This window comes from Rhipicephalus sanguineus, chromosome 5 (genome assembly GCF_013339695.2).
Source record: "Rhipicephalus sanguineus isolate Rsan-2018 chromosome 5, BIME_Rsan_1.4, whole genome shotgun sequence".
Classification (NCBI taxonomy): Eukaryota; Metazoa; Arthropoda; class Arachnida; order Ixodida; family Ixodidae; genus Rhipicephalus; species Rhipicephalus sanguineus.
Window position 1 is genome coordinate 125,324,463 of NC_051180.1, and position 14,743 is coordinate 125,339,205.

Sequence of the window (14,743 nt, forward strand, 5' to 3'; positions counted from 1 at the left end):
CCGCGGCTGCAATCGAACCCGCGTCTTTCGGGTCAGCAGCGGAGCACCGAAACCACTGAGCCACCGCGGGCGCCTTAAAAACGTTACGATAATGTCCGTACCTAGGAAACAATAAAGTTTCGCGTCCACTTATATAAATTATTGTTTTCTGCTGCCCGGATACTTGCGGAGTGTCATATTCATTTCGTGGGCGTGACGAATCTAGTGGACGACGACAACAGGTTGAGATGGCTGATGTTGATTCATGGTGGGAGAAAGTAAGACGTGCAAGTAAGACGCGCTTTAGATTCTTCCACGATGAGCGAAGAGCCACAGAAAACTATGAACATTGTTTATGCCACTCACATTGGTGTCGCTCGTGACTCCCGCTGAAGTTACCAACTTTCGACCTTTTATTTGTGTAATTTTCGTCTCGTTATTACTATTACAATCATTACTTGCGTAAAATAAAAGTGCTACTGGCTAAAAACCCTACAAAACGTCAAAACATCAGACCGTTCTATCAACAAGTTTCGGTTTTGGTTTCGGTCCGGCTTTCTCTCTCAGGAACGAAACCGAAACTGATTCGTGGACCTGTGCGCTTCGAGGTTTGCGAAGCATTTTTTTTTTTTTTCTTCAAGGTTTTCGAGGCCTAGAACCACAAATTAAGGCGAGATGAAGAGAGAAACAAAGCTGACTTAGTACTCAAATTTGTGCTTCAGAACTTGAAGGTTTCCGTCTGCAGCAAGATTGCCCGATCCTGATCAAATTTTTAGCGTGAATGTTAGGATAGTTAGCTCAGTAGAGACACACTATAGCCTGTTTGAGTGATACTCGTCGCCAAACGTGTATGCTATGAGAATTCGGAAACTTGATGTGTTATTCACTTCAAATGAGCACGCGTGTGTACGCGTAAATGCTTGCTGTGACGTCACACGACATTCAAAGCCTTTTTTTTAATTAGGTAATAATAATAACAGCAGTTGTGCGGGTTTTACGTTCCAAAACCACGATATGATTATGAGAGACGCCGTAGTGGAGGGCTCCAGACATTTCGACCACCCGGGGCTCCTTAATGTGAACCTAAGTCCAAGTACACGGGCCTCTGGTCTGAAATGTGGTGACTTACGTGAGTGCCCGGCGTGAGCAGTGTCAAGAGTCACGCCGTGCAGTAGACATATATATGTAAGGTATATATGTCTTCTTTTTTTATATAGGTCAGGGGCGTAGCCAGAAATTTTTTCGGGGGGGGGGGGGTTCAACCATACTTTATGTATGTTCGTGCGTGCGTTTGTATGTGTGCGTGCTATATACGCAAGCAAAACTGAAAAATTTCGGGGGGGGGGGGGTTTGAACCCCCCCAACTCCCCCCTTGGCTACGCCCCTGATATAGGTATATATACCCTTGTTTCAGCGGAATAAATCTCTGCACCGTTTGTGTGTGTGTTCTTATTTACAACAAATCCGTGCATAATGAATTTGTGATTTGCCACAAGCGAAAGCTCAGGTAGCAGGCGTATATCGAAACTATTTTTGCGCGTCCAGTTGCTTTTTAGAAATGTGTTCTAATATACGCATAAACGGGGACACCGATATAGTTGACTTTTAGCCGATGCTATTTTGTTCTTCGCCGCAGAACCTTCAAGATTGTCGCTATAGATAATAATTTTTTTTGGGAAGACTATTTTGGGAAGACTTTGGGTGGACCTATGAGAAGATATTTGGGAAGACTTTGGGAGACTATAATAACGAGAGCTTGTGTGTACATACAATTGAGCGGAAGCCTAAGCATTTCTAGTTTATTTTGAGAGGTGAAAGTGCAGAAGTGGGGAAGCCGAGGAACTCAACATGCTCACGCGTATACCTTTTTTTTTCTATTATATACTATGAAACCAAGATTTAGTTTATGTACTCTATGACAACCTAGAATACATAATGATTGAGAACTTATTAATAAGATTCACAAGGAGGTATATGCAGAAGGTTAAAAATTATCTCTTGCTTTAGCACTGCAGATGTAACGCTCTTCGTGTGATATGTAGTTTTTCTGCGATCGTGTTAATTTTTTCTATATATTTTTACTCATTGTATAATGTTCTTTCACGATTTGATCAACCGCGTTGTCGTGTGTTATAACGTTTTGCGACTTTTTCGCTTGTTTTTATATTGTCTAGCAGTAGCCTTATTCTGTATCTTTTTTTTTTTTTTTTCATTCCTGTGCAACGTACGGTTAGGTCTTTGGGGGCAGGGGGTGCTTTTTCAGGCTGTTGCGTGGGACTTTGGCCCCTACATCAATAAAATATATAGACACACCTGATTTTCTGGACAAGAGCTATCGCAAACACGCGACCACTGTTTTTCCATATGGGCGGTGGTTTCTGCGGCCCTTGTATTCCGATTTTTTTCTTCTTTTTTTTTAGTATTACTATAAGTTGATAGCTGTAAACGGCTGATGGTTTCACATAAGCGATACATCGTACTATACATGACATACTCAGTTGTTAGGTTACAAACGGCTGATGGTTTCACATAAGCGATACATCGTACATGACATACTCAGTTGTTAGGTTACTTGCCAATGTACCTTATGCGTTTCATCCCCACTTGCTTGCAAACGCAGCCGGCCGTTTGCATCGCGTTAAAACATGTCGATCGGCGCCATTGTATAACTGAAGGCCGGTGCGTCATTTACAGCTCACTTTGTGCAAGTGAAATAAAACACACACACACACACACACACACACACACACACACACACACACACACACACACACACACACACACACCCCCCCCACACACACACACACATATATATATATATATATATATATATATATATATATATATATATATATATATATATATATATAGAGAGAGAGAGAGAGAGAGGCGGCATAAATTGCTTGCGACATTTGCTGTTTGCTTCTCACGAGTGCTGCTTCTTTCTTTTCTTTCCCTTTTGTTTCGTGTTTGCGCCACGTGCTATTTCGTGCCCATGCTCAAGGCCTTCATAGCTCGTCGGCATAGGCGTGCGCAGGGTTCCCCATCAGGGGGGGGGCGAAGGTTCATCGCAGCGCCCCCCCCTACTACTAAGTTAATGTACGAGGGAGATTTTGCGCCCCCCCCCCCTCTTAGGTGACTAGTGGGGGTGGCCGCCCCCCCCCCCCCTGCCCCCACTGAGCGCACGCCTATGCTCGCCGGCAAACGCGCAGAGTACGCGCGCGTCTACTGCATTTGCACACACACAAATAATTAAAACACAAATACTCATATATATATATATATATATATATATATATATATATATATATATATATATATATATATATATACCATTCTGACGAAGGCCGGGCCCACGGCCGAAACGTCAAATAAAGCTTCTTTTCACTTGTGCGTCAACACCTTGCTTCTGCTATATATATATATATATATATATTCATGAAAAATTGAAAAATTGCTGTGCAGCAAAATATCTCTGCATGTAGCAGAATTTGAATTTACATGTTATCGAAATTATACTGTCGCAAGTAAAAAGCGCCCGTATAGATAGCATCTAATTATGGCCACCCGTGCCGTTTCATAAATGCACATACCTGCATTTGCAAGTTCGTGCCTGACGTGAACACTACTACGCTGTGAAAGAGTACAAGGACATAGCAGTATTGAAAAACAAACAAACAAACAAACAAACAAACAAAAAGAAGACGCATGTTGCGCAGTGGCCCACCACGCGTGCGTACGTCACGAGCTCGTCCTGATCTGCGACTTCCCCAAATTCGCAAATTGTGCGACACTATCATCAAGATCCAAGTGTGCGGTTTCATTGTGCCTTCATCTACATATATATCTACATCCTCCCCCTACCACTTTCCGCGCAGCGAGCCTCTACGCTGCTTTCTTCACAAAGGTTACACGCGCCAATGGGGCAACCAAGGAAATTCAATACTGTCGGTGGAACGTTACTGCATTTATGGTGTTATGATCCAGTTAGCCCGAATTTTGATCGGGAAAGTCGCGCAGGCAAGTCGCGCATTTTTGTCAATGGACTACGTACGCGCTTATTTTCATAGCGCTTCATTATAGCAAATCGACTGCTAAGCGCGCAAATCAACCAGTACACCGAGAACAAGAGTAAGAAAGAAAGCGCGCACAGCAGCAGAAAGCGCGCGCACTTTTCGGGCGGACGCCGTCGGGGTGAAGGCGCCGAGAGCGAAAAGAATCAGCAGAGCTCTTTGATCGCGGTGGGGAACTACGCCTTTATCGGACCCACTGCGGCAGCGCGCGCATTCCCTCCATCGTGAGGGGCGCGTCACGCCTCGCTTTGCACAATGTTTCAGAGATGGCGCCACTGCCGAAGCGCGCTGAAGAGCGCTCGAATGCGCGGGCGGGCGCGGTCGCGTGGTCCCGAGCGAGAAGAAAGACACCGAAAAACATATATCGCGAGCACACAAAGGCGCATTTGTAATTGCAATAAATGTTCTCATTGAAATTATGTCCTACTATTAGACCGCGTAAGTTTTACGACCCGAAATACGCAATTCAAACTGTCGTAAACAACCCCACTTCGTGCGCAACACTCATCCGAGGCGAAGTTCGTCAGCAAAACAAAAGCAATGATAAGGTGAATTGAGCGCGAAAAAAACCATTAAGCGCCTCCTGAAAAATTGCGAGTCGATCAGTAGGTCCGTTTGGGAGCGAAATTTCGCCGAAAGCTGGAACAAAGTTTGAAAGTTCGTTAAAAACAACATTTTCGTAGTTCCGATCGCGCGTAACAGATGTCACTAGGTGCATCGTCAACTTCGAGGAGGTTGATGGGATTGCATGGCTGACGACCGCCATGATGGTCTTTGAAAAATTTCCTCTATACCTTCGAGTAAAGCGCTTATTATGCACTCTTCACGGAGGTGAGATACCCAGCTTCACCATGGACTAAATTTAGAAACTCTACTATTTCTAGCTAAACCATAAAAACCCGTTCAGGCGGGTTTTTTGGACTGCTATCAGCCTTGCAATCGCGTGGCCTCGTGGTTCTCGAACGAGGACTAAGAACCACTCGCCGAGATGAGCAAGCTCTCGTTCCGCGCCCGGGCGCTCGATGCCTCCAAGCCCATGCCCATATTCCGGTCAGAAGAAATCCCGGATCTTCCGGATTTTGCTGCGATCAACAGAGCAGTGCCTCAGATGCCGACGGGAATGGAAAAAGAGGAAGAATGCGTGAGTACATTTCACAAAGAATCTACTCTGAATTGTGATTGGTCGCTGACATGCAATGGCGGGTGGTTAAATCGCTCCCCGGTGTTTTGCTCTGCACGTTTCGCGCTGGATGTCGTTGCATCGTGGCTGTTGTGCGTTCAGAAACTTGTGGGACGCTTTATGACGGTACAACCGATCTTCCACGCACTTTGTTGTTTACCGTTCGCGCTCGGGCGGCGTGTAAACAGTGCCGCGCGACCGGCCGACGAGCCCGAGTGTACTGTGTGTGACATGTGGTTCTAGATTGAATGCGGTGTTTTGAATAAACGATCCCTCGTACTCGATTTTGACCTGTACCGTGAGAGTTCATTCAATTCCACGAGGACAACGCGATTCCGTCGTCGACAATGTTTTGGAGGCTGTCGGATTAGTTTGGGCGCGCATTTCCCAAATTGAACGAGTAACCAGCTTAAGTGAATGTTGTGTTCGCGCGAATCACGTGAATATGATCGCGGTTTGTTGTAGCAGTTTTGGTGAATCATTTATTTTTAGCTCCTCTATACCGGCGCTCAATCACTTCCACTCATCGTAAGCGATTGCTCTCTGCTTCAGCAGCGCTGTTTGTTTACATGTTGTGGTGGCGGCTTATTTCATTAAAAAATATATAGTCAGTGTTCTGTCTTTCATGCCTTTGATGTTATGACCATGTTACAACGGAACGTGCATCTGAAAATGACCTCGCGGAACTTCGCTTGGTGTTTACTTATGTAAACAATGCAAGCGTGTGGCCTATTCGTTTCTCCTTGCGTATTCTGCATGGGCTCTGGCTGTGCTAACTCCCGTTTAGCTATTTAACTTGTAGAATTTGCATTTTTCGCGTGTAAAACTGCCGTTTTGGTTTTTATCGTGGCAGCGTGGCCGTTTTATTTATCGTGCACCTTAATTTACAGATATTTATCTAATATGAATTTTGACGATAATTTTTCTTGTACTTAGTTTTGAGTGGCAGCTCAAATTTACAATGCTTGTAAAGAGATGACAGCTTGTGGGAGTATTTTTTCAGACTTTTGAATCATGTCTTTAGTTTTAAGGAAAGTTTCATGTTGGAACTTTCTAAAATTTGTATTCTGTATTTGAATTTATTTTGTGGAATCAACTTCTGATACGCACTAGACTGCACACGGAATGCACATCACGTGCATTTTACCTTAATTCACTTTAGTTCAAAATGAGGATTTGGAATAAATGTATTATGAAAGAATGTAAATTTTTGCAAGCATTGACTGGGTTTTTAACACGGTCTTTTTCAAATCTGGCCCACAGTTTGATGTTCTTAACTGGCACAGTTTTTTGTTATTTGGCAACATGAAAACAAACATAATGGGGAATAAACAGCATAGCATTTTAAAATAATATCACAAAAGTGCAGTCGTGCGAAAAAAATGGGTGCATGTTGAGAAGTTTCGGACCTGCCCACCATCTAGGACTGTGTTGACATAGTGTGGTGTTGAATGCTCAAAAACTTTATTGAGGGTTCTCAAAACATTGCTTTCAAGCTCACGGATTGTGCACACATAAAGGCACCCTGCTTCTGATAACTATATGGAAGTGCATTCTTTACAAACGTGAACGTAGGACTGTTATGCTTGCACTTAGTAGATATCTTTGTCACAGCTAAATTTAATGATTATTGTTTCTTAGTGCTCCACATTAACTTGCTTTGAGCATTAACTCGCACTTGCTAAAATAGTTTCGGTTTGGTGGCCGCATCTGGTGTCACTTCAGAAGCATTGACATTTGGGCTTGCCTGTTTGTGACTTAAGCAGAAAACAGCAAAAGTATGGGACACAAGGAAGGGAGGGACAGTGGCACTGGCTAACAATCAAGGGTTTATTCTTTCAAGCAGTGTATGTAGTGATCGTACCACTCAACAAGAGAATAAATCACCAGAAATGAATGGAATAGTAGCATGTGTGGCAGTAATTAGATGGAGATCACTCCAATAGGACAGCCTTTTTTCTTCCTTCAGTTGTTCAGTTATTTCATTGCCTGCCAACAGTTGAAGTGCCTTGGCAATAGGTCACAAGTGCATGCAATGGTGTAAACATGATATATACACAGTAAATCATTTTCTCATTAGAGCATGTTTAAGTAAATATACAAGGCAAGGTTTTCGATACGGACATTAACAGAATGATTGGACCCACTAAACCCATTTGCACAATGCATTTTATGCACCAACTCTACTCATACGCTCATTCGGAAACTTCCATGCCAGATGAATTGGTGCTGTACACCTTCTGCAGCTGTGTCACAGACCTAGCTAAGAGGCAATAGGGTTAAACACGTTAAAACGCTTGCTAGCTTTCATTGGTGGTATCCGAAACAAACTATGCTCGGGTTTCTTGACAAGACAACCAGTCGAACCTTTTTGGAAGTGGTGAAATGGATGTTTGTGGCGTGCATCAGCGCTTTTTTGGATCTGCTGGGTTTTGTGTATCTGTCGTTCATGCCCATCATGGTAATTTGATACACTGTAACAGTCTTTTTAACATTGTTTTGAGTAACATTCAGTGCAGTGCTGTCTAGGGTGGCTGCTTCTTGCTTGCTTATAAATCTCGCATAAGTGTTTACTTATCCCATTCAATTCCTGAAGGAGTGGTCATTCCTGTCAGAATGATTTCATCCTGTTATGTCTATGCACGCTTTTGCTCTGTCTTTTGACTATCTTTGTCTCATTAAGGATTGTGCAACATACAATGCTTGAAGAAAAAGGACGAACATTTTCTTATTGTCTCATCCTTATCACCTGTTCTTTTATGCTGCTTGCGACTGTAGTGTTGTTTCTTGTAAAATTTGCTTAGTCATAGACTGCTTTAAGGGGATGACGCCTTCAAACCACTTTTAAAGTGTAACTGTTTGATGTAATTTACCATGCACATGCTCCCGCAAAGCATCTGCAAGTTAGCTATTATTCTAAATGCCACAGCCTTGATTTTTGAAAGATGCCTACACTTGATTCCTGTGCCACTTTATTGTCCACCGATCATGGCCAGCTGATCTTGCTGATGCTATGTGCGCGAAGTTCCTTAGACCGCTTACAAAGCACGAAAAGGGATTGCATTGGAACAGGCATCTATGGCCGGTGTTCCAGATGTCCCAACAGTTGTCTTAATGAATGTGTTGGGGTCTTCCCGTATACTCAACCGTTATGAAGAGGCTACAAGATGTTGCCTTAGGCCATTGGTGTTACGTCCTTCATGAAAGTTGTAATAAGGAATGGTGATGATTACTTAATGCAACAGCACATGCGAAAGAAATTTGACAATGTGGTTCACTGGCAATGGCATTGCAAGTCTAAGCATGATGGCACTGCACTGCTAAGCGCGACTGCAGAAGAGCGCATTCCGATGGATGCTGAGCACTAAGAGGCTAAAGTACTATGTGCTTCAGAGGCACATTAAGAAAACCAAGTTGATTAATGTTATTCTGACGCCCAGTACCACAGCGTCATTGTGTGGACTAGGGTGCTGTTTTTGCGCATTAAACTCCACGATTTTCTTTTAATGGAAATAAAAAAAGGTATTAGATATTGCTGAACAACAATCTATGTAGTCTGGGACAGGTCTAGTAGGAAGCAGCATTTCCACCTCAAAGGTGGATGCACTCAAGCCTGCAACAATGAGCGCACACTCTAGATGGACCTCATAAGACGGAAGATCAGTGACTCCACCCCACTGTCGAATAACAACGCTGTGTACAGTACGGTCCACCGTTAAAGGGAACACTCGAATGAGCACCCTTCATGTTGCTGGCCCCCTAACGGCAAGTGGATGGGGAAACTTCGTCGTGCATGGCACTGTTCTGTCAAAAGGAGTCGCAAGTGTCAACCACCAGTAGTCTTATGCAAATCTAAGCCACTATGCTTTTGCAAGAGAGCGAAATCCGAGCATGCCCTGCACGCAAGTGTTCCCTTTAACAGTGGACCAGTCTGTACATGAGCGGGACTATTTCCTTAGTGGCAGATGCAATCGGCTGCTGCACTTTGATTATCTGGGTGGGTCCTTGCATACCATCTTGAGTTGTGTTCGGCTATATGACGCTATGATAGGAAAACGAGATTTACGAATGTGTACATGAATGAGAGATCTTGGGCTCGTTGAAAATACACTTCCTTGCAAACTCCCATCTTCGATGACATGCTGATTTGGGAACAACAGCTTGGTGATGTCTCGAGTATGTGGTAGTTTTCATAATTTTGAGCTGCATGCAGTGAAATCGTCGGCTGTTTTCATAGAAAGAAATGCGCTTAGCACAGGTAACAGATGTTGCGTGTAAATTTGAAAGGGTCCCATGAGGAAAAATACTAGTGGCGATAAGCAAGAACATTTGTGCTTTGAATATTTTTACAGTTGTGGTACCTTTAAAAGACTGCATTTATAACATATATTATTGGATTCACTGTCTACTTTCTAGGCATTTCTCATGTTGTATTGTTTGTCACTGCTGTTTGGCGTGTTATCCAATGCCGCAGCGGCAGTGCCAATGAAGCATAGCACTTGTTGCTTTCTAAAACGTGGTGTCTCATGTGTACTGCACTTAGCTGTTTTTTTAAGTGTTTTTTGGTAGTTGTAAACTGCACAGATCGATACAGATTATAAGGATGTCACAAACTAAGTGATTGCGAGTGGATATCCGCTGCACTCTAACCCTCCTTGGCATTTGGCCGATGAACTGTGAGCACAGAAAATTGAAATTGGAAAATGATTTACTGCAGTAACAAGGAGGTAGCAGAAACTGCGTCATAAGCTTATTTTTCGTGCAGTTGGTTCTTTCTCTGCTGATAGAGCTGGCAGGAATTGTTGGTCTCTTGAGGGCTGTATGAAGCTCTATTAGCGTGAATGAAATTACCTCTCACAAAAAAAAAAAAGACAACTGAGAAAAGATATCTTGTACTGACTTTTGCACATGCAATGTTGTTATTACTGGTAAAAAAACAAGCACACAGCTGGTTTTATGTGTACAAAGTAAAGAAATGTGCACGAACACGTCTTGCGGGGATAACCACGTGCCTGATTTATTGTCTGCATGTTCATGAGTATACAACTGAGCAGAAAAAAAAGAAAAGTGCTTTTGTGTCGTGATTATGACAGTTGAACTCCACTCAACAACACAATGGCTCGCATTCTTGTGACGTTCAGGCCAAGGCATGCAAGCTTTCAGTTCTTTTCAGCGGCGTTTATGTGTTGCTGCTGTGGTATCTTCAGTTTTGAGTCTTGCACATTGTGGGATGCATTGCAATCTTTGCTGCTTGTTATCCAGCAGATTAAATGTTAGTATCTTGAAGAGTGTGCTAGTGTGTCCTTCACTTTGATACTCTTGCCTCAGTTTTCTTGCCAGCAAAGAAGACTAAGGCAGCAGCTTACAGAACTGAGATAAAGTACAGTTGATATGATGTACCACAGGAGCACTATATCGCACTGTGCTTAAATATTTCACTAAGACTTAGTTGTTAGTTGCATGTTATGAGACTGGGAGCATATCGAGCAATTTTATAATAGGGTGTGTTCAGAATAGAACGTCGGTGTATGTCCGCGGATCCCCTTTAATTTCGCCGAAAAAAATATATTTTGCTTTTCGAGTCCCCAGGGCCATGAAACCATTCTTAGATATTTAAAAAAAAAAGTAATTTTGCCTTAGTCAAAAAAATTCAGAAGTCTCCATCAGCAGAACCGCTTCTTGCAAATTGCGCGAAAATGGAATTTTTGACGAGATCCTCTAAAATAATTATTGCAGCTGTTAGTCTCAAAATTTTCTTGGCATACTATGAGTAACATGTGTTTACAAAATGTTGTTTTCTTGCAATTTTGTTGCCCATATTTTATGGAAAAGAAATCGCAAATATGGCACATTGCTCAATAATACTCTAGTTTCAGATTTTCTTGCTTCGTGTCTATAATACTCAGAATTTCCAAATTTCCCAGAGCATTGCCACACATTACTTTAACAATTGTGTTAAATATGATTGCTGAGAACGATGTCAAACGCAAACCAAAACTGCATAAGTGAGAGCGTGTCTCTAAAAATGTGATACTTTGAAATGCAATTTAAAAAAAAAAGTCAAGTTTGATTTTTTTTAAACTCCCCAGAATTAAAGCCCAGTGTGTGCTCTAACTTAACCTGTAAGAGCATGTTGCATTATTTTTGTGAGATCGGAGTTACAAAGCCGCCAAAGTGTCCAAATTGACGTTCACGCACAACCACTTAAATGAACGAGCGTGTACCTATAGTTGCCATTGTCATGATTTTTAGGTCTTAAGTATGTTCTCTCATGTTCACGAAACATCCAATTGACAGCAAAAAGACGAAGGGTTGCTTTAAGGTACAAATTTGTACATATGCGTGTTTGTACTTGTAGTATTGTTCCTGGCGAAAGCAATTATCGGGAAAGATTTGTCTAGATGCACACTCGAGTCTGGTTTTCGCGTGCAACAGTTTATTCAGCCCTAATGCATACAGGACGCGAGAGAGGCATTGAAGGAAGACTGGGTTTATGCAGAAATTATTGTGGAGACGGCACCCCTGATCTCCGCCTTCTAGCGCCGGGTGTCAGACATCCAAAAATGACATTTCCCCTTCACCGCCATCTTCAGAAGAGAAACTTCTGTTGGGTAAATGACTAAGTTTAGCTCCTCAGCAGCATTTTATCAGGAGCAATATTTTTTACTGACACAGACGCATCTTTACATTTTATGCCTATCTGTTTGGAGAGGCTGAAGCAGTTTCTGAGACGGAGAGAGTTTCTTCTGGGATAAAACTCATGAACAAGGCGTTATCCAAATCTTTCATACTCCAAAAGTTCCGCTTATAGCTAATCTTTTTCTTGTGCTTGTTCAGACAGCGCTAAATGCTCGCTTTGAGCTGTGCAACTGAGCCATAAACCTCAGAGGAGTACAAGAAGTGCATGCATAATCAGATAGGCTACTCAGTGGAGGACCGCCGGGCAGTCGACGACACGACTGACGGGCGTGATAGCTGATGTGCTGTAGCGATTTCAACCTTTCTGAAGCGTCACTTGTTAAGTGTCACTTAATGGCAATGCTAAATTGCGAAGATTGTGAATGATGCCCCCATCAAGGGTGCCAAAATGTCCTTAAATTTTCTTCGCTGACCATAATTCTTCTTTACCTATTGTCTAAGGCGAACTAGTGTGATGTATTCCTTCGAGACTCTGTTTTTGTAATTTATTCTTACAGTCTGTACTAAAGACAAGAACAGGGACAGAGAGACGACAGTAAGAAATGGTGTGCAACACCTGTCACAGTCTGTTGCTTGGTACCTGTCAGGTTAAGTTTTAGCACCTTGGAGGGTATGCTAGAGGTTCCTTCACTATGATGCACTGTTGGCTCAGTTTTCTTGCCAGCAAGAGAACCTACAGTAATAAGCAGAATTTGCATTTCAACAGGGCAATCTTTGCTAGCCTGTGTTACGTGTTCTGAGTAAATGGTTCTGAGAATGGTTCTGAGAATGGTGTTCTGGTTTACGATGGAATCGGTTTGTGGATGTTATTGTTTTTTCCTTAAACCTTTTCTTTCTTCTTTTCCCTTTCAGCTTCTGTCCATCTATCCAATTCTTAAGTTAAACACCTCACTAGATGCAAATAAATCATTTATGATTTCTAAACCTCCATTGTTGCTGTCTCTCTGTCCCCGTTCTTGTCCCGAGTGTGCAGAAACTATGAACAGCAACCAACTAGCCCAATTTTTTTGTTCTTTTGAATTTGAAATCAGTTTCCCTTTATTTGGCAGAAAAGAAAACTGCTTATTGGAGGAGAAAGTGAAGGTTTAGGTTTTTTTTAGTTTTTCTTTGGTATGTCAGAGTGACAGTGCAGATTGCACAGTACAGTCAGAGCTCGTTAGTTCAAACTCGGTTAATTCGAACTTACAGTTAATTTGACCTGACGCCCTGGCCCCGGCACAGCCCTGTGTATTTCTATGGCGGAAAACATCCGGTAATTCGAACGAGTTTTTATCCTCAGTGGTTAATTCGAACTGCGAGCCCCCTGGCTTTCATCGCTCCTTGCAGAGGTCGGCCCAGAGTGATCACAATGTGCTGCAAAAAGCAAACCAAACCAAATTTACTAGCGATGCAAAACAGCAGCATTTCTCCACACATGAGAATTCTGACGCTGCGCTGGAGCTCTTGGGCAAGCTGCAAACAGTGCTCATGGAGTCGCGACAGAAGAAGCGCAAGCAATTGCAAATTACTGATTAATTTAAGTTTTGGTTGTGTTAGCTGTACCATGTAAATGAACGTGTTCTGGAGGCATAAATAGCATCATATGTTTCGACATTAAGGCTCACTGCTCACATGTCACTGCTCATTTCTGGCGTATCACTGACTGATCAATTATTCTGCTTACTGTTAGAGGTCTATGAACTTAATTTACAAAATCACATGCCACAAATGCATAGTAGTGCCTCATTCGTAATAATGAGTCCAGAGGTGGCTTCTTTGGGTTCAGCCTGCGCAGTGCGGCATGATGTCCATTCATTCTAGTGCCCGCCCGCTAATTTGAACTTTGCTTAATTCGAACGATTTCATAGTCCCCTTCGAGTTCAAATTAATGAGCTTTTACTGTATTTGCATATTGTTGCGTCAGTTTTGCTGAGAATACGTTTTCAGAACTCACTAGGTTGAGTTTTGTCCCTTGAGAAAGCTGCATAATCCTTGTTTATCAATAATCTATCAGCTAGTCTTCAGCGTGGGGTCCTGGAATATCACTCGTAGCTGGAGCACAGACCTCATGAAGTCTAGTGTTGTCACCTGCGTTTGGTTCTTGCATGTTTTCTGGTTTGCCACCTTCTATTACAAAGACTGAGGTGTCTAGTATGCTCAAATTTCATTTAGCAATCCAGCTTATGCATGCATGCACGTGCATACAGAGCTTTTTATTATACAGGACACCTGTGTGATAGTGTGAAATGCTCATGTGCTCTTACGTTTGAGGAACTTATCGGTGTCACTCTGGGGCCTTGCAGTAACTGCCATTTTTATACTAGCCCACTTGCCTTTGTGTAATGGCTGCAGGAGTTGTTGGTCTATGCTTCCACGGCTTGATGCTTGAAGAGGCTTCACTGTGAAAAGCCCAGTTGTAAAAATAAGGCAAGCATTGGCTTGTTTTCTTTTACTACGTTTAGTGGATGACAACGCTGTGATTGTGGTGGGATTAATTTAATAGAGCATGGTCGTTGCACTTTTCGTGTGCAATGATGTTCAGTGAAGATCTCTGCATGAATAGCATTGCACAGCAGCTCATTGACTATACTTGCTGAACGCGCCATTGTTCCAGCATGTATTCATTTCGAGATGTGCCAGGGGTAGTTAAGGCACTAGGATTGTTAAACAAAATGTCACATTAAAGCTTTCTGTGTCGTCAAAGTCGCTATGGTACGCATACCTTCCATCTCTTTAAAGTTTTTCATAAAGTTTATAATTATTTAAATCCTGGGGTTCTATGTGCGAAAACCTGTGATATGATTACGAGGAGTGCTGTGAGGGGGGGCTCAGG

At 42.6% G+C, this 14,743-nt stretch overlaps 1 protein-coding gene across 1 annotated transcript in view; it reads left to right on the forward strand.

Annotated features, from left to right (window-relative positions):
- The first annotated feature begins 4,768 nt into the window (after nt 1–4,768).
- LOC119394222 (enhancer of polycomb homolog 1) overlaps nt 4,769–14,743 on the forward strand; it is an 82,934-nt gene continuing 72,959 nt past the window's right edge. The window contains exon 1 of the mRNA XM_037661510.2: nt 4,769–5,193. Within this exon, the coding sequence (XP_037517438.1) occupies nt 5,041–5,193 (153 nt within the window). The 5' untranslated portion in view covers nt 4,769–5,040. The remainder of the gene's footprint in view (nt 5,194–14,743) is intronic.